The following is a 20,988-nucleotide window of genomic DNA, read 5'->3' on the forward strand; positions in this document are numbered from 1 at the left end:
GAGGTCCCACTCTGCTCATTTCTTTCTTTTGTATCTCAAAAGAGACTGACTCAAGGTAAAACCTAGTCCTGTAGATTGAGTCCTGCCTCATTAACATAACTGCCTCTAATCCTGCCTCATTAACATCATAGAGATTAAAGACTTAGGGCACATAGGATAATCACATCAGGTGACAAAATGGTAGACAACCACACAACACTGGGAGTCAGCCTAGCCAAGTTGACACACATTTTGGGGAGGATACAATTCAATACATAACAACACCCTTCCACATGGAGTGGGTGCTCTCTGTGCGTTTTTAGACAGACCACAGACAGCCTGAGCGAGGGAGTGGATGGGAATCACAGGTGCCTCTAAGTGCGGCTCAGCATTAAAGAGCCCGCCTTGCCTGGACACTGTCCTGGCCCGTGGGATGGACCTGCTTGTGCTATTTCTCCATGGCAGGTGCACCCAGGCTTCAGCCTTCAGGGAGGTCCGAGTCCACAGGTAGACACTGTCTTAAATCTGTGTGCCTGTTGCTTTTGTCTCCTTGCTCGTTTTCCCCTCTAAGCTGGCGCCCCTGGGCCTGGCAATGGGCAACAGGCCCAGAGCCAAGTGTGACTTATTATTGTTATAATTTTCCATTGTGTTTTTGGTGAAGGCTCACATAGTCTAGGTTTCCATTCAACAACTTCGACACAGATTTTTCAGCGGCATTGATTACATTCTTCACAGTGCACGAACGTTCTCATTTCCGTTCTGGTTGTTCTGTTTCCATTAATCTAGTTTCCCTGCCCCTCGCATTCTCATCTTTGTTTTAAAGTAATTGTTGACTGTTTGGTCTCATGATTTTTTAAAGAAGCAAAGCACTTATGGGTGATATTTTTTGTTTTATGAGCCAATCAGTTATTTAGCTAAAAGGAGGCTCAGGAGCTAGTTTCAGTTCAAGCTTTAAAGAGTATCTCAGAGCAATAGTCTCGGGGCCTCCTCTAGCCTGAACCAGTCCAGTGAGTCTGTTTTTTGTTTTGTTTTCTTTTTAAGAATTTGAGGTTTCGTTCCACATTTTTGCCCTGTTCTCTCAGGATCTACCTATTGTGGCCCTGGTCAGAATGGTTGGTAGTGGTAGCCAGACAGCATCTAGTTCTTCTGGTCTCAGGGTAGATGAGGCCGTGGTTCATGTAGACTATTAGTCCTGTAGACTAGTTCTTCTCTGAGTGTTTGGTTTCCATTTTCTCTTATGCTCCAGGGCTTATTATTTATTAATTGGACCAATTCCCCATTCTGTTTTGTCCAGACTGCTGCTGAGTGGGCAGAGAAGATGCCCAAAGCGCTACCACCACCCAAGGACATAGGCAAGAGGGACATCCTGGACCATCTCCACAAAGCAGTGACTGCCCACTACAACGCCATCGCCCAGGAGTTTGAGAACTTCGACACCATGAAAACCAACACTGTGTCCAGGGATGAGTTCAGGGCCATTTGTAATCGCCATGTGCAGATTCTGACGGATGAACAAGTAAGACGTGTACTGGGTAGCCTCCTGAGCTATGTATGAGCACTGGGTAGCCTCCTGAGCTATGCACACTGGTCAGCCTCCTGAGCTATGAGCACTGGTTAACCTCCTGAGCTATGTGCACTGGTTAACCTCCTGAGCTATGCACACTGGGGAGCCTCCTGAGCTATGAGCACTGGTTAGTCTCCTGAGCTATGCACACTGGTTAGCCTCCTGAGCTATGAGCACTGGTTAGCCTCCTGAGCTATGCACACTGGTTAGCCTCCTGAGCTATGAGCACTGGTTAGTCTCCTGAGCTATGCACACTGGTTAACCTCCTGAGCTATGCACACTGGTTAACCTCCTGAGCTATGCACACTGGTTAACCTCCTGAGCTATGCACACTGGTTAACCTCCTGAGCTATGCGCACTGGTTAGCCTCCTGAGCTATGCACACTGGTTAGCCTCCTGAGCTATGAGCACTGGTTAACCTCCTGAGCTATGCACACTGGTTAACCTCCTGAGCTATGAACACTGGTTAACCTCCTGAGCTATGCGCACTGGTTAGCCTCCTGAGCTATGCGCACTGGTTAACCTCCTGAGCTATGAGCACTGGTTAGCCTCCTGAGTGAGCTATGCACACTGGTTAGCCTCCTGAGCTATGAGCACTGGTTAGTCTCCTGAGCTATGCACACTGGTTAGCCTCCTGAGCTATGAGCACTGGTTAACCTCCTGAGCTATGCACACTGGTTAACCTCCTGAGCTATGCACACTGGTTAACCTCCTGAGCTATGCGCACTGGTTAGCCTCCTGAGCTATGCACACTGGTTAGCCTCCTGAGCTATGCACACTGGTTAACCTCCTGAGCTATGAGCACTGGTTAGCCTCCTGAACTATGAGCACTGGTTAGCCTCCTGAGCTATGCACACTGGTTAGCCTCCTGAGCTATGAGCACTGGTTAGCCTCCTGAGCTATGCACACTGGTTAACCTCCTGAGCTATGCACACTGGTTAACCTCCTGAGCTATGAACACTGGTTAGCCTCCTGAGCTATGCACACTGGTTAGCCTCCTGAGCTATGCGCACTGGTTAGTCTCCTGAGCTATGCGCACTGGTTAGCCTCCTGAGCTATGAGCACTGGTTAACCTCCTGAGCTATGCACACTGGTTAACCTCCTGAGCTATGCACACTGGTTAACCTCCTGAGCTATGCGCACTGGTTAGCCTCCTGAGCTATGCACACTGGTTAGCCTCCTGAGCTATGAGCACTGGTTAACCTCCTGAGCTGTGCACACTGGTTAGCCTCCTGAGCTATGAGCACTGGTTAACCTCCTTAGCTATGCGCACTGGTTAGCCTCCTGAGCTATGCACACTGGTTAACCTCCTTAGCTATGAGCACTGGTTAGCCTCCTGAGCTATGCACACTGGTTAGCCTCCTGAGCTATGAGCACTGGTTAGTCTCCTGAGCTATGCAAACTGGTTAGCCTCCTGAGCTATGAGCACTGGTTAGCCTCCTGAGCTATGCACACTGGTTAACCTCCTGAGCTATGAGCACTGGTTAACCTCCTGAGCTATGCGCACTGGTTAGCCTCCTGAGCTATGCACACTGGTTAGCCTCCTGAGCTATGAGCACTGGTTAACCTCCTGAGCTGTGCACACTGGTTAACCTCCTGAGCTATGAGCACTGGTTAACCTCCTTAGCTATGCGCACTGGTTAGCCTCCTGAGCTATGCACACTGGTTAACCTCCTTAGCTATGAGCACTGGTTAGCCTCCTGAGCTATGCACACTGGTTAGCCTCCTGAGCTATGAGCACTGGTTAGTCTCCTGAGCTATGCAAACTGGTTAGCCTCCTGAGCTATGAGCACTGGTTAGCCTCCTGAGCTATGCACACTGGTTAACCTCCTGAGCTATGCACACTGGTTAACCTCCTGAGCTATGCGCACTGGTTAGCCTCCTGAGCTATGCACACTGGTTAGTCTTCTGAGCTATGAGCACTGGTTAGTCTCCTGAGCTATGAGCACTGGTTAGCCTCCCGAGCTATGGGCACTAGTTAGCCTCCTGAGCTATGTAGCAGATTTGCCCAAGGTTGTATCGTTTGATATCTTGACTGCTGCTTCCGTGGGCATTGTTTGTGCATCCAAGTAAGATGAAATCCTGACTGACATGTGATGTTTTAGGGATGTTAAACTTGCTGTTTATATCATTAACGTCTTTAGTGAGTTCATACTTTAGGGCACTGAGTTTAGAGGCCTGAGGAGGGGTAGAGGAAACGGGGTGATAATCCCCCCTTCCTGTGAATACTTCGAGTCTTTACCCTGAATTCTGCAGCGACCACCTCTGGAGGGGAGATTTCCCAAGTGACGTTTCTCTGAGGGTCTGCAGGAGGCTCCCTGGCTTGGCCTAAGCAGGACCAGGAGGGGGAGCTAGGGGCAGAGTGGCTTTCATGAGTATTTAGACCTCATTTTTCAATCTGAATTTCTCTGTTGTGATTCATGGGTTTTCACTGGTTAAAAAGGATTCCTGGTGGCGCAATGGTTAAGCACTCAGCTGCTACCCAAAAGGTTGGCAGTTCGAACCCACACAGTGGCTCTGTGGTAGAAAGATGTGGCGATCAGCGCCTATAAAGATTACAGCCTTGGGAACACTATGGGTGGCTCTCCTCTGTCACCTGGTGTCACTATGAGTCAGAATCGACTTGATGGCACCTAACAGCAACAGTTTTCGGAAGTAAATCCCCAGGCCCTTCTTCCTAGCCTGCCTTAGTCTGGAAGCTCCACTAAAACCTGTCCACCAGGGGTAACCCTGTGGGATTTGAAATACTGGCATTTTGGTGCAGACTTTTTCCAAGCGAAATGAAGTGCTATTTCCAGATGACTCTGCCCCATGCAGCAAGGTGAGCGGGCTCGCTCCCTGCAGATACTTCTCTCCACCAGTAGGAATGAATGTAAGCCTTTAAAATCAATACGGTTGCATTATTATTCTACCGGGCCAACTAACAAAGGTTTTACCAATAAAGATTTTACTAATAAGGGTTTCTCATTTAATCTAGAAGAGTAAAGTCTTGCTCTAATTATAGGTATAGATTAATGACATGCTGACATGTCTGGCATTCATAACAGAGAATTGGATTTTAATGGTCCACCACCCCAGCACATCCACACCCCTACCCTGTGCCCAAATACAGCACTTATTTTTAAATGCTGTGTTCTAAAAATAAGCGCTGCGTCTCCCGTGCAGCCTGCACTTCGTGGAGAGCATCAGACTCTGGCATGAGAACACCCTGGCAGTAGTTGGGGGTGCTGAGCGGAAATGGTGCTATATTTGGGAAGGTCGCTTCTGGAGGATGGGCCACTACACAGACAGCAAGAGCACCAGGGAGCCATATGCTTTCTCCTTGCATGAGATACTTTGCCGACGACCTTCTTGGTTGAATGGCACAGTGTCTGTTAAAGTACGACACAGAAATACTTTGCACTCCTAACACGTCTCAACCCATCATGCCGTTATTCGAAAGAGTCACTGAAGGTGCTGGGACAATTGTTGTTAGTTGGTCATCAGATCAGTTCCAGCTCACGGTGATTTTATGTACAACAGAACCAAACGTTGCCTGGTCCTGTGTTGTATTGACAGTCGCTGATACGCTCAAGTCCACTGTTGCAGCCACTGTGTCTTTTGAGTGCCTTTCAACTTAGAGGGCTCATCTTCCAGCAGTATTATCAGACAGCATTCTGTTGTGATCTGTAGGGTTTTCACTAACTAATTTTCAGAAGCAGATAGCTAGGTCTTTCTTCTTGGTCTGCCTTAGTCTGGAAGCTCCACTGAAAGCTGTCCACCATGGGTGACCCTGCTGTATTTGAAATAACGGTGGCATAGCTTCCAGCATCACACCAACATGCAAGCCACCGCAGTACCACAAACTGAGAGAAGGGGTGGTTAGAGCTATATGAAATAGCATCACTATAGATGTCATGAAGTGACTATCTACGTGATAAAAACTTATCTCTCATCCCGAAATGATCCAACAAGCTAAGAGGCCAGCTTGTAAGTCCATACTCTGTAACTAAGGAGGTGCCACATATTTTGAAACCTTTTAGTGCAATTAACCTTTCAGAAAAGGAAAGCAACTCTCAGAGCAGGTGGGTCTTCACAGCTGTGCATAAAGTGTGTTACAAAAGGCTGTCAGAACTTGGTCTATGTGGTTATTACTTAGGATGATGGAGACCCAGAGTCCATAGTGCCATTAGTCCACCACGATCACATGAAGACTTGGAACATGCAGCTGTATTGGGAAAGAACCTGTAAACACTTCTGAACACCTTATATTTACAGGCATACCTCAGAGATGCTGCGTGTTCAGTTCCAGACCGTCGCAATAAAGCGAATGTCTCAATAAAGCGAGTCACATGAATTTGTTGGTTTCCCAGTGCATATAAAAGTTATGTTTACACAGTACTGTAGCCTAGTAAGTGTGCAATAGCATTATGTCTAAAAAAACAACGTACATACCTTAACTTAAAAATACTTTATTGCTAAAAAGTGCTAAACATCATGTGAGCCTTCAGCGAGTCATCATCTTTTTGCTGATGGAGGTCTTGCCTCAGTGTTGATGGCTGCTGACCAGTCAGGGCAGTGGTTGCTGAAGGCTGGGGTGGCTGTGGCAATTTCTTAAAATAAGACCACAGTGAAGTTTGCCGCATTGATTGACTCTTCCTTTCACGAAAGATTTCTCGGTAGCTTGCGATGCTGTTTGATAGCATTTGACCCACAGCAGAACTTTCAAAATTGGAGTCAGTCCTTTCAAATTCTGCCGGTGCTTTATCAACTAAGTTTCTGTAATATCCTAAATCCTTTGTTGTCATTTCCACAATGTTCACAGCATCTTCACCAGGAGTAGATTCCCTCTCAAGAAACCACTTTCCTTGCTCAGCCATATGAAGCAACTCCTCATCCCTTCAAGTTTTCTCATGAGATCACAGCAATTCAGCCACACCTTCAGGCTCCGCTGCTCATTCTGGTTCTCTGGCTCTTTCCACCACATCTACAGTCACTTTCTCCACTGAAGTCATGAATCCCTCAAAGTCATCCATGAGGGCTGGAATTAACTTCTGCCAAACTCCTTTTAATGTTGATGTTTTGACCTCCTCCCATGAATCACAAATGTTCTTAATGGCATCTAGAACGGTGAATCCTCTCCAGAAGGTTTTCAACTTTGCCCAGATCCATCAGAGGAATCACTATCCATGGCAGCTATAGCCTTACAAAATGGATTTGTTAAATCATAAGACTTGAAAGTCGAAACTACTTTCCATGGGCTACAGAATGGATGTGGTGTTAGCAGACATGAACACAACATTAATCTCCTTGTACATCTCCATCAGCGCTCTTGGGTGACCAGGTGCTTGGCCAATGAGCAGTAATATTTTGAAAGGAATCTTTCTTTCTGAGCAGTAGGTCTCAACAGTGGGCTTAAAATGTTCAATAAACCAAATTGTAAACAGATGCGCTGTTATCCAGGCTTTGTTGTTCCATTTATAGAGCACAGGTAGAGTGGATTTAGCATAATTCTTAAAGGCCCTGGGATTTTCAGAATGGTAAGTGAGCACTGGCTTCAACTTAAAGTCACCAGCTGCATTAGCCCCTAACAAGAGAGCCAGCCTGTCCTTTGAAGTTTTGAAGCCAGGCACTGACTTCTCTTCTCTAGCTAGAAACTCCTACATGGCATCTTCTTTCAGTATGAGACTGTTCATCTGCAGTGAAAATCTGTTGTGTAGTGTAGCCACCGTCATCAGTTATCTTTGCCAGATCTCCTGGGTAACTTACTGCAGCTCCCACATCAGCAGTTACTGCTTCACCTTGCGCTTTTATGTCACGGAGACGGCATCTTTCCCTAAACCTGAAACCCACCTCCGCTAGCTTCAAACTTTTCTTCAGCTTCCTCACCTCTCCCAGCCCTCACAGAATTGAAGAGAGCCAGGGCCTTGCTCTGGATTAGGCTTTGGCTTAAGGGAATGTTGTTGCTGGTTTGATCTTCTATCCAGACCACTGAAGCTTTCTCCATATCAGCAATAAAGCTGTTTCTCTTTCTTATCATGAGTGTGTTCACTGGAGGAGCACTTTTCATTTCCTTCAGGAGTTTTCCTTTGCGTTCACAACTTGGCTAACTGTTTGGCACAAGAGGCCTAGCTTTCGGCCAGTCTCGGCTTTTGACATGAGCTTAATCATTTCTAGCTTTTGATTTAAAGTGAGAGACGTACTACTCTTCCTTTCGCTTGAACACTTAGAGGCCGTGTAGGGTTATTAATTGACCTAATTTCAATATTGTCATGCCTTGGGGAACAGGAGGCCCAAGGAGAGGGAGAGAGACAGGGGAATGGCCGGCCAGTGGAGCAGTCAGAACACACAACATTTATTGATTAAGTTCGCCGTCTTATGTGGGTGCAGTTCATGGTGCCCCAACACAATTACAATACTAACATCACTGATCACAGATCACCATAACAGATATAGTAATAATGAAAAAATTTGAAATATTAGGAGAATTACCAAAATGTGACACACAAAGAATGAAGTGAGCACATGCTGTTGGAAAAATGGCGCCCGTAGACTTGCTCAACACAGGGCTGCCACAACCTTCAATTTATAAAAAACACAGTATCTGCAAAGTGCAATAAAGTGAAGTGCAATAAAACAAGGTATGCCTATATTCCTAAAACTGACACCCGTAGGGAGTGAGAAGAATGCTTGCAGAGAACAAAACTAAAGGATCCTTCAGATGGGCAAACTTGGGTTTCAACTCTGCTTCTGCCTTGTCCAGCTGTGTGACCTTGGACAAGTTACTTGCCCTTTCTGAGATTCTGTGTCCTCCAGTATGAAATGGGGGCACATAGGCTCTTCCAGGTACCCTCTCACAGGGATATCATTGCTGATGTCAGATGGATCCTGGCTGAAAGCAGAGAATACCAGGAAGATGTTCACCTGTGTTTTATTCACTATACAAAGGCATTGAACTGTGTGGATCGCAATGAATTACGGATAACATTTCAAAGAATGGGAATTCCAGAACACTTAATTGTGCTCATGAGGAACCTGTACATGGATCAAGAGGCAGTTTGTTCGAACAGAGCAAGGGGATACTGTGTGGTTTAAAGTCAGGAAAGGTGTGTGTACATCAGGGTTGTATCCCTTCACCATACCTGTTCAATCTGTATGCTGAGCAAATAATCCGAGAAGATGAACTATGTGGAAAAACAACGCAGCATCAGAATTGGAGGAAAACTCATTAACAACTTGCATTATGCAGATGACACAACCTTGCTTGCTGAAAGTGAAGAGGACTTGAAGCACTTACTGGTGAAGATCAAAGACCACAGCCTTCAGTATGGATTACACCTCAACATAAAGAAAACAAAAATCCTCACAACTGGATCCATAAGCAACATCATGATAAACAGAGAAAAGGTTGACATTGTCAAGGATTTCATTTTACTTGGATCCACGATCAACACCCATGGAAGCAGCAATCGAGAAATCAAAAGACGCATTGCATTGGGCAAATTGGCTGCGAGAGATCTCTTCAAAGTGTTAAAAAGCAAAGATGTCACCTTAAGGGCCAAGGTAGGCCTGACCCTAGCCATGGTGTTTTCAGTCGCTTCATGTGCATGCAAAAGCCGGAGAGTGAGTAAGGAAGACTAAAGAAAATTTGTCACCTTTGAGTTGTGGTGTTGGTGAAGAATATTGAATATCCCATGGACTTCTGAAAGAATGAACAAGTCTATCTTTGAAGAAATACCAGCAAAATGCTCCTTAGAAGTGAGGGTGGTGAGACTTCATTTCATATTCTTTGGACGTGTTATCAGGAGGATAAACACCAGGTTAGATGCAGCTGAAGAGAGGACTGATGAATTTGAAGGCAGACTAGAACAGTGACTCTCAAACTTAAGCGCATCGGAATGACCTGGAGAGCTTGTTAACACCTGGACTGCTGGGCCGTATGTGGAGTTTCTTAGTCAGTAGGTGTGTTTTACAGAACAACAAGACAAGACATGACCTCAAAAGCAACAGCAATGGAAGCTCAAAGACAGTGGAATATTTTTAAAGCATTGAGAGAAAATTATTGTAGATTTATGATTCTTTACCCAGAAAAATTACCTTTAAAATGTAGCAAAATAAAGACATTTTTCAGGGGAAAAAACAGAGGAAATTTACCAAAAATAGACCATGACTAAAGGATATATTTCATAAAGAAAGAAAATGATTTCAGAAGAAAGGTCTAAGATGTAAGAAGCAGAGAAACTGGTAAATATGAAAAAAAAAAATAGTGCTAACACTAAATGAACACTAACTCTATAGAATAAACCAGTCTCAGGTTTAATTGGTGGAGAAAAAAATAACAAGAGAGATCGAAAATATTGAATTACAATCACATGAAACTTGTATTTTTCATTTCAAGGAATTGTATTTGCTATCATTTCAAATCTATCTCGTCGATTTTGATAGTGCCTTTCTCTGTGGTCATTTTAAGTATTTTATAGATAATTAGAGAAACCCTGGTGGCATAGTGGTTAAGAGCTGTTGGCTGCTAACCAAAAAGTCGGCAGTTCGAATCCACCAGGCGCTCCTTGGAAACCTTATGGGGCAGTTCTACTCTGTCTTATAGGGTCACTATGAGTCGGAATTGACTTAACAGTTTTACGAGTTATAATTAACTATTAATTTAATATTTTGCCTTTAATTCACATAATTTAATATTTTATACATTTTTAACTATTTTATACATAACAATTTTATATTCTCTGACTAATAATTCTAATATCTGAAGTCTAAACCTATCTTAGCTTGTTTTCATCAACTCATGTGCATGGTGACTCGCTTCTTCGTGTGTTTGGTTATTTTATTTCATGAAGAGCTTATATTTGGCTGAATTTAATCTGGGGCAGTCACAAGGAACCTGGACTCAGAATGGTTTTCTCCACATACGATTTGAGTTTGGTTATTCCAGGTGCCAAGGATGCCACCAGCCTGGCACCACTTTCGTTCCTCCACCTTGGGATTCCATGATGGAGAGACTAAAATGGAGTCACGCTCCAGATCCCCCATAAGAAGGCCCTCTGCCCAACCTGGAGCACAGACAAGACAGGCAGGTTTTGTCTTGCCCACCCTTCTGCTGCACGTGCAATCCTCCAGGTGACCTGACTCTTTATTCAGCCTCAACTCAGCCTGTCTCCTATACCCTGAGGGCCTTTAGTCCCAAAAACTTTGCAGTTGTAGGACCGGTTTTTGCCCCAGGGTAGTACTGGCTTTCAATTTTATGTTTATCTTTCTTTAGGGTTAGCAGCTTCTCTGACCCTTTGGGGCTTCCTATACTTCCTTGGAGCTCTTCAGTGTGTTTAAAAGTATGTTTTTAAAAGTATTTACCCATCAACTGGGTGTTTTGTAGAGGAGGGCTTATGGGAATGTCCAGAGTGACAGATTGCCTGAGATCTCGTTAAACCATAAACCATTTAGAAGTAGGTTCCTGATGATCTTTTATTGTGAGTTTCTGTTTGAACTGTCTTGTGGTCAGAGAACACGATCTGAGTACCTTTCTCTTTTTTTTTTTTTTTCCTGATTTGTTTGGAGACATCCTCTGTTGCTTTGTGTATTCTCTGAGATTTTAGTTGCAGGTCGCAGAATACACTCAGACTAGCTGTAGCAGAAGGGAATGTTTGAAGGGGTTGTTTCAAAGGGTATTAAGATCTTAAAGAAGCTCTGGAGGAGCCGAGCAGCCAGTGAGGATGCCCCGGAGCCAGGAGCCATGGCAGCCAGGAGAAACCCCCTGCTGCTACACACAGTGGTGCTCAGCGTCTGTGATGCCAAGGATAGGATGCAGATCCCAAGCGCTCTCCACCACGCTCACACAGAGAACCGATTTCCCGGGGGGGTGGCCGCTCTGCGCCGTGCTCATTTCCTCCTTCCAAGTCTCAGGCAGTGTGTCTGCTACAAGGGAAAATGAGGACTGTAGCTTTTAGCTTTCCAGCCTGTGCCATTCAAAGAAGGTAGTCTAGAAGGGAAAGGATTCAGGGACACGAGGGGTGCCTTAGATAGGAGCAGAGACCCTTCTCCCATAGTTACAGGGGGAGGCAAGGGGAAGGGCACTCAGATGCAGTTATTTGGTAATTGATTTCTCTATGAAATAGGGGGCAAGGCTATCAGCTGAGAATGACGGGGCATGTTGGGTGTGTTAGGAGGGGGCGTGTTGGGTGTGTTAGGAGGGGGCGTGTTGGGCGTGTTAGGAGGGGGCGTGTTGGTGTGTTAGGAGAGGAGGCGGCATGACATAGTCACCACAGAGAGTGGAAAAGTGCACTTATCAGGGAAGGATAGTAGGGGTGTATGGCAGTTAGGGTAGGCGTTTTGCCAGGCATGTCTTGTGGAGAGAGAGGGGCAAGGGAGGGAAGAGTGTTAGGGAGTATGTGTGGGATTTAAGCTAGTTAAGAAGAGAAGTGAGGACTTGGGGGTGGGGGAAAGTTGTGGATGGGTAATAAAAAAAAAGTGGTATGGTAAATGGATGGAAGATGTCAGTGAGGAGGGAATGCTAAAGTGGGAGACCTGAAAACATGCAAGTGTTGGTCAGATGGTTTTTATTATTGCTCCGAACCAAAAACCAAACCTGTTGCCATCCAGTCAGTTCCGACTCATAGCGACCTTATAGTTGTTGTTAGGTGCCATTGAATTGACTTTTTGACTTATAGCAAACGCATGTGACAGGTGGAACTACCCCATAGGGTTTTCTAGGCTGTAATGTTTACAAAAGTGCATTGCCAGGTCTTTGTCCCTCAGAGCCGCTGGTTGGATTCAAATTGCCAACCTTTCAGTTAGCAGCTGAGTGCTTAACCATAGCACCACCAGAGAAAGGGGCATTTAAAATTGACGTCTCGGGAATGCCACAGATTACTGGTGATGTCTTGGATGTAACAACATGAATGACTGAAGTGGGGCAAGGACTTACAAGGTCAGCAGAGGTCACCTACACATCACTGAAGATACTGAATTGCCGAGAATAATGACAGAAGCTGAGATGGAGAGGAAAACTGAGCCTGCAAGACATGGTGTCAGAAGGACAGTGCAGACTGAGGAGGGCCTGGAGGTGGGGACTGGGTGGACATGCCATGGGACGCACAGCAGCATCCCTCGAGTGGGCTGCGGGGAAGGAGCGTCCTCATGGGAGAGCAAGCTTCGTCAGAGCCCAGTGTGTCAGAGGAGAAGCCAAAAATCTCGGGCTGTTGCTGATGATGTGGAGAGAGGAAGGGTGCGCACGGTGGACACGGATCAGGCTGGACGGGGATTGGTGGACAAACAGATGAAAACGAGAATGAGCATCTGGGCTCATATATGAGGCTGGAACGTTGCGTGGGACCCAGGTAAATGGACAGAGTGGCACTGATTCTAGAAATCTCAGAGCCTGCTGTGACTAGTGACCCCAGGATGGACTGGGGGTGAGGCGGGGACTTTTTCAGCAGAACACTGGGTATTAAAGACCTGTTAGAGTCTGGAGCTGTAAGTTAATTCATTTTATTTATTTTATTTTTACTTCTTTAGTGGAATCTTGTACTTTTTTTGTGGAAGGAAAATTCATATCCTTTTAAGCTCGACTTCATCTTTATTATTTATGTTCTTTTTCATGTGTGAAAATGTACACAGTCACATACCATTTCAACAATTTCTGCACGTACAACTCAGTGACATTGATTACATTCTTCAAGTTGTGCAGACGTTCTTGTCATCCTTCTCCAAATTGTTCCACCACCGGATCTTTTACGTTTTTAACTTGTTTACTTTTTATTTTTCAACAAAGTCTAAAGTTGAAAATATCCCCATCCTCCTCCTGAACAAAGACTTCAGCATACTTTGATTTACCTTAAAATCCCCCTACCTGTTCCACATGAGTGAGCTTAAACCTTAATTCCAGGCTGTTTGTAAACATACACACACACACACACACAAAGTATTATTTCTATTAGAATATACAGGTCAGGCTGCTCTAACAAAGGGACTAGCAGGTACATTGGTGTGAGTAAAACAGAAGTACATTTTTCTCTTACTTAAAAGTTTGAATGAGCAGTTCAGGGCTGGTGTGGTCAGGGACCCAGGCTGTTTCCGTCTTGTGGCTGTGCCATTCCAGCCAATGGGAAGAAGTGAAGCGAACAAAAATGCTGCACCCTTTTAAGGGTATCATCCAGAGACTGCACACATCACTTCTGCTCACATCTCATTGGTTAGGACGTAGTCACATGACCATACCTAACTGCAAAGAAAGCTGGGAAGTGTGGCCTTTAACTGAACAGCCATGTGCCCATCTAAAACTTCCATTACTGGAAGATATTCCCAGCCAACGCACCTCATGTGCGGCCAGTACACGTCTGTTAGTGGAGGCTTGTGTGTTGCTATGAGGCTGAACTGAACAGGCTTCAGCGGAGCTTATAGACTAAGACAGAATAGGAACAAAAGCGTGGAAATCTGTTTCTGAAAAATCAGCTAATGAAAACCCTGTGGATCACAACAGTCTGATCCCATTGTGCATGGGGTCACCATGAGTCAGGGACTGACTCAACAGCACCTAATAACAACTACAATACCCAGTTAAAACTTCCATCACTATAGAAAAAAAGAGGGGGTTGGGTACTGGTGGACAACTGGCAATCTTTGCCATGTTTTGATACATCAGTACTTTTCTGGATTTACAATGTGTTATCACTGTATTTGCTCACCATCACATCTTGTATCCCACTCCTACGTTCTAGTTCATGAACCAGCGTACTTGCTAAAGTACCATATTTTTATGCAAATAACACGTCTTCTACGTTTGTTTGCCACCTGTGCCCTCCCCAACAAGGTATTTTCATAAGCACACTATGCTAATTAGCATGCTTATGAAAATACCTTGCTGGAGAAGGGCACAGTCGGCAAACAAATGTAGAAGGCACATTTTATTTGCATAAGAATATGTTTCACCTTCACTTGCTCTTTCAGGGAAGAATAAAGCTGAGATTTTTTAAAATTTTGCCCCCATTCTTAAAAGATAGTTTGGCTGAGTATAGAATTCTAGGTCCACAGTTTTCTTCCTACAGGCTTTGAGAAGGTTTTGCAGCTGTCTCACAGAATCTCTTGATGCTCTTGAGATGGCTGCTAGTTTCCACATGTTTCTACATGCAGCAGATCCCAAAGTGGAAGAAAGGAGGGGGCTGAGCTACTCAAGCCCAGTTTCTTTTACTGAAACCCTCTATTGAGATAAGATGTGAGGTGTAACTAAGGGGGCAGAAGGGAGCTGAGAGTGTTGTTCTAATAAGTTCCCTACCACTGCCACCACCACCACACACACACATTGAGCTTACCTGGTAGTCTCTCCTTCACACAGTCCTCACTGTGGTTTTGCAGTTGCCTTTGTCAAAGACAAAGAGAGAATCTTGAAAGCAGCTAGATTAACAACTGACTTTTCATCAGAAACCATGGAGACCAGAAGGCAATGGGATGACATATTTAAAGTGCTGAAAAAGAAACTTTGAACTAAGAATTATATATCTGTATACCCTAGAGACTTGGAAACAGTGACACAGACACATAGACTGCTCCTAACTTAGTTTCATGGCCTGTGTTAGTAACTAGTACAACTCAGTGCCCACTCAATGGCACATGCCCAGTTCCAGCTCTCACCTGGGGGCCTCTGTTTCTATCTCAGCTCTGGTAATGGGTTGGGGGCTCTGTTCTAATTGCCCTCCTCTCATGTGAGTGTGTCTTGCCTCTGTTCTTAAGAGGGTACTGAAATTCCAGACTCCACTGTGACCACGCACTAACTTTGGCCTCGGATGCTGTGGGTTTCTTCTCTGTTTCTGTTCCACCCTGAGTTCCCTGTTGCACTGGAACAAGGGAGTGTATTATTTTTTAATAGTTTTCATCCCTCTGCTCAAACTCCCCTTTTGTTTGTACATGCTGTTCACTTTTTCCACTAGAACATTGTTCATAGGAACCAAGGAGCCTGCTGGTCTCCTGGGTAGAGGCCTATGGAGAAGAACTTGAGAATGTGTGAACTCCCCCCAAGTCTCAGTATCCTGATCATTCTAAACATGAGCCAACCCACACTTGGCCTTTAGGAATGTGCTAAAATTTTAGCTGATTTCTCCCTGGAGCCCTGGTGGCACAGTAGTTAAGGGCTATGGCTGCTAACCAAAAGGTCAGCGGTTTGAGTCCACCAGCCACTCCTTGGAAACCCTATGGGGCAGCTCTACTCTGTCCTATAGGATTGCTATGAGGATTCTGACTCCATGGCAACGGGTTTGGTTTTTTTTGGTTTCTCCCTACTCTTTTCTGCGGCAACTACCACTTCTTCCCATGCTCTGCTGGGAATGAGAGTCCGTGTGTCTGGCTCTCCTTGGAGCTTTTGGCTAGATGGGATTCAGGCCCCTTGGCTCCCTTGAGACTCAGCTGTCTGATGAATAGTTCAACATAAGTTCTGATGTACATTATTTGAATTTTTCCTATTGTTAGGATTGAGAGCAGTGTTCTCTTGCAGCCTCATCCTTTTCTTCTTCATAAACCCCTTCCTGATTAATGTGATCAGAATATTGTTTAGCACCTCCTTTCCCTCTTTTGAAACATTTTTCATTGAAAGGTCTTCCCATTGGGCCAGATCCATCTTCTCATTTGTGCCTGGGATGGCCAAGAGGACCCTTCAGGATCTTTCAAGCCAGGGGAGGAGATGTTATCTGCAGAGGTGGTTTCAGCAGGATGTGGGAAGGTGCTGGAGTGGGGCATAGAGAAGAGCACCCTTAGTCTGGCCAGCAGTTAAGCAGAGCTTTCCTGGAGGAGACATGTGCTGGGGCTGAGTCTCGTTTGTGCCAGTTACCGTGCTTGGTGTTCATGAGGTCCAAGACAACATGGTCACTTTCTCTCAAGGCCCCTCACTTCTACTGTACTGGTTTTTCCTTATTGATCAAAATTAAGTTAGCGTGAATCTACACGAGTGATAAAATGACATAGAACTATACACACACTGGGCACCAATGTCAACTTCCCAATTTAATGATATTGTACATAGTTAAGGAGCCCTCGTGGTGCAAAGTGTTAAGCACTCAGCTGCTAACTGAAAGGCTGGTGGTTCGAACCCACCCAGTGGCCCCATGGGAGAAAGACCTGGTAAACAAAAAAACCTGTTGCCATCAAGTGAATTCTGACTCATAACCACATTCTATAAAGATTACAGCCTATAAAGAACATGTGGGGCAGTTCTCTGTAACGCATGGGGCTGTGATGAGTTGGAATCACCTCAAGGACACACAATAACAACAACTATAGTCACCTAAGATGTAACTTTGGGGGAAGCTGGGTGGAGGATACAAGGGGCCTCTCTGTACTGTCCTTGCAACTGCCTGTGAATCTATCTATAATCATTTCTAACTAAACAGTAAAAATAATAATAATAAATAAACAGCATGGTTCCAGACTAATCTTCTTTGCCTTTTCAGGGCCCGGAACATTCTCACTCCTCATTCTCACCCCTCAATACCTCATTTCAGGGATCTCAAATAGACATGGGCATGGTCACTTTATATTTGCTTTTGGAAAGCCCCAGCGGAGACCCCGAAGCAAGCAATGTTTCTGGCACAGCTCGGGCTTGCAAAGCAGAAGCCCGGGAGAGAAGGGAGGACGTGGAAGCCGAGCCTTCCCTGGCTTCCAGAGGCAGCTGCTCCGGCCAGCACGGGCGCCGAGGGGTGGGCTTCTCTGGGTTTTAAGGGCTATAAAAAATTAAATTGGAAGTAAGTTCCCATTCTCTGCTGCCTCCCTCAAAGCCCTCAAGTCATCAAAAGTGGCTCATTTAGGGCGCGCTGAGTTGTTCTGTTCCATCAGTGCTGCGTGTGGCTTCCATACAGTTGTTGGCATCAGACAGTAACAATACAAAGCCATAAAATTCTCTCCACTTTCCCAAACGCCTCCCTTTTCATCTTGTGAGAAGACACTGTCTGCCCTTCGGGTGAGATAAATTGTTGATGCAAACAGCACTGCAGCGGTGAGCCACCCTCAGGATCCGGTGCACCGGAAGAGGACACACGCCAGGGCTGGGGCGGCCCTGGGACGGAGGGGGCCAGAGGTTTCATTTGCATTTTCTCCTCCAGTGTTTGTGTATGCTGCAGCTCCGTCACCGTGACTAATCACAAGATTTAATGGCCTTAAACTGCTCACCAAGGGCCCAATTCAATTAAAAAATGTCCCCCAGAAGCCATGAACAGTCCTCTTGTCTTTGCTTTCCCAGCCTTCCAGAGGCTTCCACCCCGGGCGGAGGCCGGATGGGTTCTTGTGTAATTTTTTTTTATTGACTCAGGCCGCAGACTCCTGCCAGTCCCACTGGCATTCGCCTGGCACTGCCCTGCGCCCCACTTCTGCATCACACTGGGGGCGGGTCTGCTTGGCTCTTACACTGTTGTTGTTGCCGTGTGCTGTCGAGTCAGTTCTGAGTCATGGCGACCCCATGTGTGCAGAGAACTGCCCCACAGGGTCTCCTTGGCTGTAATCCTTACAGACTCCTGGTGACCCCACACGTGCAGAGTAGAACTGCTCCATAAGGTTTTCAAGGCTGTGACCTTTTGGAAGCACATTGCCAGCCCTGTCTTCAGAGGCACCCCTGGGTGGGTTTGAACTACCAACCTTTCAGCTAGTAGTCGAGCACTTAACCATTGGCGTATCTGGGGCCCAGGTTCTCACACTGACTCTTGGAAATGACTTCTACTTCTTCACCAGTTTGACAAGCTCTGGAGCGAGATGCCGGTCACCGCCAAGGGGAAGCTGAAATACCAGGAGGTCCTGATCAAGTTCAGCTCGGAGAAGGCGGTGACACCGCCAGCCTCGGACGACTCAACCAGGGCCCAGAAAGGGAGCAGCGTCCCCGAAGTCTCAGAAGGGACCAGATCTGCCCAGTTATCATCCCCGCGGGATCCAAAGGGGAGACCAAAGACGTGGAGTCACCCCTGTGTGAGTACCCCGTGTGGCCAGGTGCTTCTGGGTGGGCCCAAGGCGTCTGCAGAGTGGGCCAGGGTGCTTCTAGGTGGGCCCAAGGTGTCCATGGGGCATGGGTGGGTGGCCACATGGTGAGTTGGGGGGCCACAGGGGAGAGGAGCCCACTGGCAAGTCCTCAGCATTCACTTCCCTGAGAGGGGCAGGTGGTTGATATGAGGGGCTCACTCATGGCACCCGCATGTGTGTCTGAGTAGAACTTCACTCCATAGTGTTTTCAGTGGCTGATTTTTCAGCCATCAATTGCCAGGCCTTTCTTCTGAGGCACCTCCAGGTGGACTAGAACTACCAATCTTTTGGTTAGTAGCCAAGCATGTTAACCATTTCCACCACCTAGGGACTCCAAATATGAGGGAAGGGGGCTGAGAGTTGGAAAGGAGGAGGATGGGGGTAGAAGGGAAGGACGAAGAGGATTCGAGATAGAAAAGGAAGATGAGGCAGCAGAAGACACTAAGTGTTAGCAGCTCTGTCAGCCCTTTGGTCCAGGAAAACAAGTGTCCGTGATGAACCTGCCACATGCACCCCCCATCGTGTGCTGCCATTCTACCCATTTTACAGCTCAAGAAACCGAGGTTGTAAGAGGTATCCTGCTGTGCTCAAGGTCCCTCGGATAGACGTGGAGAAGCCCTAACATCCCGGCCTGGGTCACGGAGCAGCTCTCCCTGGCACAGCCCTGACCCACCGGGAACGGAGGAAGGGGCCCAGCTCCTCAGGCTGTTTCCTTACCTGCAGGAAGGGGTGATCACGTCTCCAGGGAAGAGAGAATTCAGCACCATGTGTATGAGGCAGCCCCCACGCGCTTAGTGCATGGTGAGCACTCAGACAGCAGTTACCATGCCGTCTGCCAGCCAAGACACACCTACGAGGTGCTGGGCCTTCTAGAGCTGGGAGTACTGCAGCCAGCAAAGGTCCCTGTTCTTGCGGAGCTATGTTCCAGCAGGGGATGGTAGGCAACAAACAGTCAACATAGTAAGTAGTCAGTCAGTTAACAGGTGGAAAGTAGAGCAGATGAGGGGGTCAGCAGCACCCCCAAAGATGTCCACGTCCTAATTGCCTCAACCTGTGAATATGTCACCTCACCTGGAAAGGGGGAAGTGAGGCAGCAGTTGGAATTAAGGTTGCTAGTCAGATGAGATAGGGAGCTCATCCTGGATTATCTGGGTGGGTCCAATGGAACCACAAGAGTCCTCAACCAGGGAAGAAGGAGGCAGAGGAGTCAGAGTGAGAGTGACGACCATGAGACAGACCAGATCCACCACTGCTGGCTTTGAAGACGGAAGAGGAAGCTACGAGCTAAGGGGTGCAGGCAGCCTCTAGAAACTGGACAAGGCATGGAAACGGATTCTCCACTAGGGCCTCCAGGAGGAACCAGGCCTGCCCACACCTTGATTTTAGCCTACTGAGACACACCTGGGACTCCAGAACTGGAAGAGAATAATTATGTATTGTTTTAAGCTGCCAAGCTTTTGGGCATTTGTGACGTAGCACTGGGAAACTCGTGCAGGCCATAAGGCCACTGTAAGAACTTCAGCTTCCGCTCTGTGGAAGTGGGAGCCTTTGTAGTTTTTCACCCTTAGGAGTAGCCCAGTGTGGCAGACTTTTTACAAAGACTACCTGCATTAGGCTGGGTTCTCTGGAGGGGCAAAGCCAGTGAAGCCTATATATATAAACGTATGTACAGAGAGATATATTTCAAGGAAATGGCTTACACAGTTGTGGAGGCTGGCAAGACTCAAATCCACGGATTGGACGTCAGGCTGGAGGCTTCTCCTGACTCATGTGGTTGCAGGGGCTGACGATTCCAAAATAGGCAGGTCAGACGGCAGGCTGTTGGCTCATGTCCCAGAAACGCCAGGTCAGAGGATGATGAGTCTGATGCAGGATTGAGAGAGCGCGAGTTTTGCCAGAACATCTACATATATTGGATGCAGGCCACACCCCCAGGGAAACTCCCCTTTCAACTGATTGGCCACTCACATCAGATTACATCATGGATGATGATTACTTCATATCTGCCAAACCACCAAGAATCATGGCCTAGCCAAACTGACCTAACCTTAACCATCACACTACCTGTCATGGATTGAATTATGTCCCTGAAAAAATGTGTGTATCAACTTGGTTAGGCCATGATTCCCAGTACTGTGTGATTGTCCTCCATTTTGTGATTGTACTTTTATGCTGAGAGGATTAGGGTGGGATTGTAACACCACCCTCACTCAAGTCACCTCCCTGATCCAAGGTAAAGGGAGTTTCCCTGGGTCGTGGCCTGCACCACCTTTTATCTCTTGAGAGATTAAAGGAAAGAGAAGCAAGCAGAGAGTTGGGGACCTCAAACCACCAAGAATGCAGCACCGGGAGCAGAGCACGTCCTTTGGACCTGGGGTCCCTGCACCTGAGAAGCTCCTCTACCAGGAGAAGATTGAGGACAAGGACCTTCCTCCAGAGCTGACAGAGAGAGAAAGCCTTCCCTTGGAGGT

The 20,988-nt window shown here is 46.6% G+C and overlaps 1 protein-coding gene across 1 annotated transcript in view; it reads left to right on the forward strand.

Annotated features, from left to right (window-relative positions):
• Positions 1–20,988, forward strand: part of EFCAB6 (EF-hand calcium binding domain 6) — a 338,133-nt gene that overhangs the window by 303,076 nt on the left and 14,069 nt on the right. Inside the window, exons 25-26 of the mRNA XM_003419798.3 lie at positions 1,274–1,495; positions 18,236–18,466. Coding sequence (XP_003419846.2) covers positions 1,274–1,495; positions 18,236–18,466 — 453 coding nt within the window. The remainder of the gene's footprint in view (positions 1–1,273; positions 1,496–18,235; positions 18,467–20,988) is intronic.

This window comes from Loxodonta africana, chromosome 4 (genome assembly GCF_030014295.1).
Source record: "Loxodonta africana isolate mLoxAfr1 chromosome 4, mLoxAfr1.hap2, whole genome shotgun sequence".
NCBI classification, from domain to species: domain Eukaryota; kingdom Metazoa; phylum Chordata; class Mammalia; order Proboscidea; family Elephantidae; genus Loxodonta; species Loxodonta africana.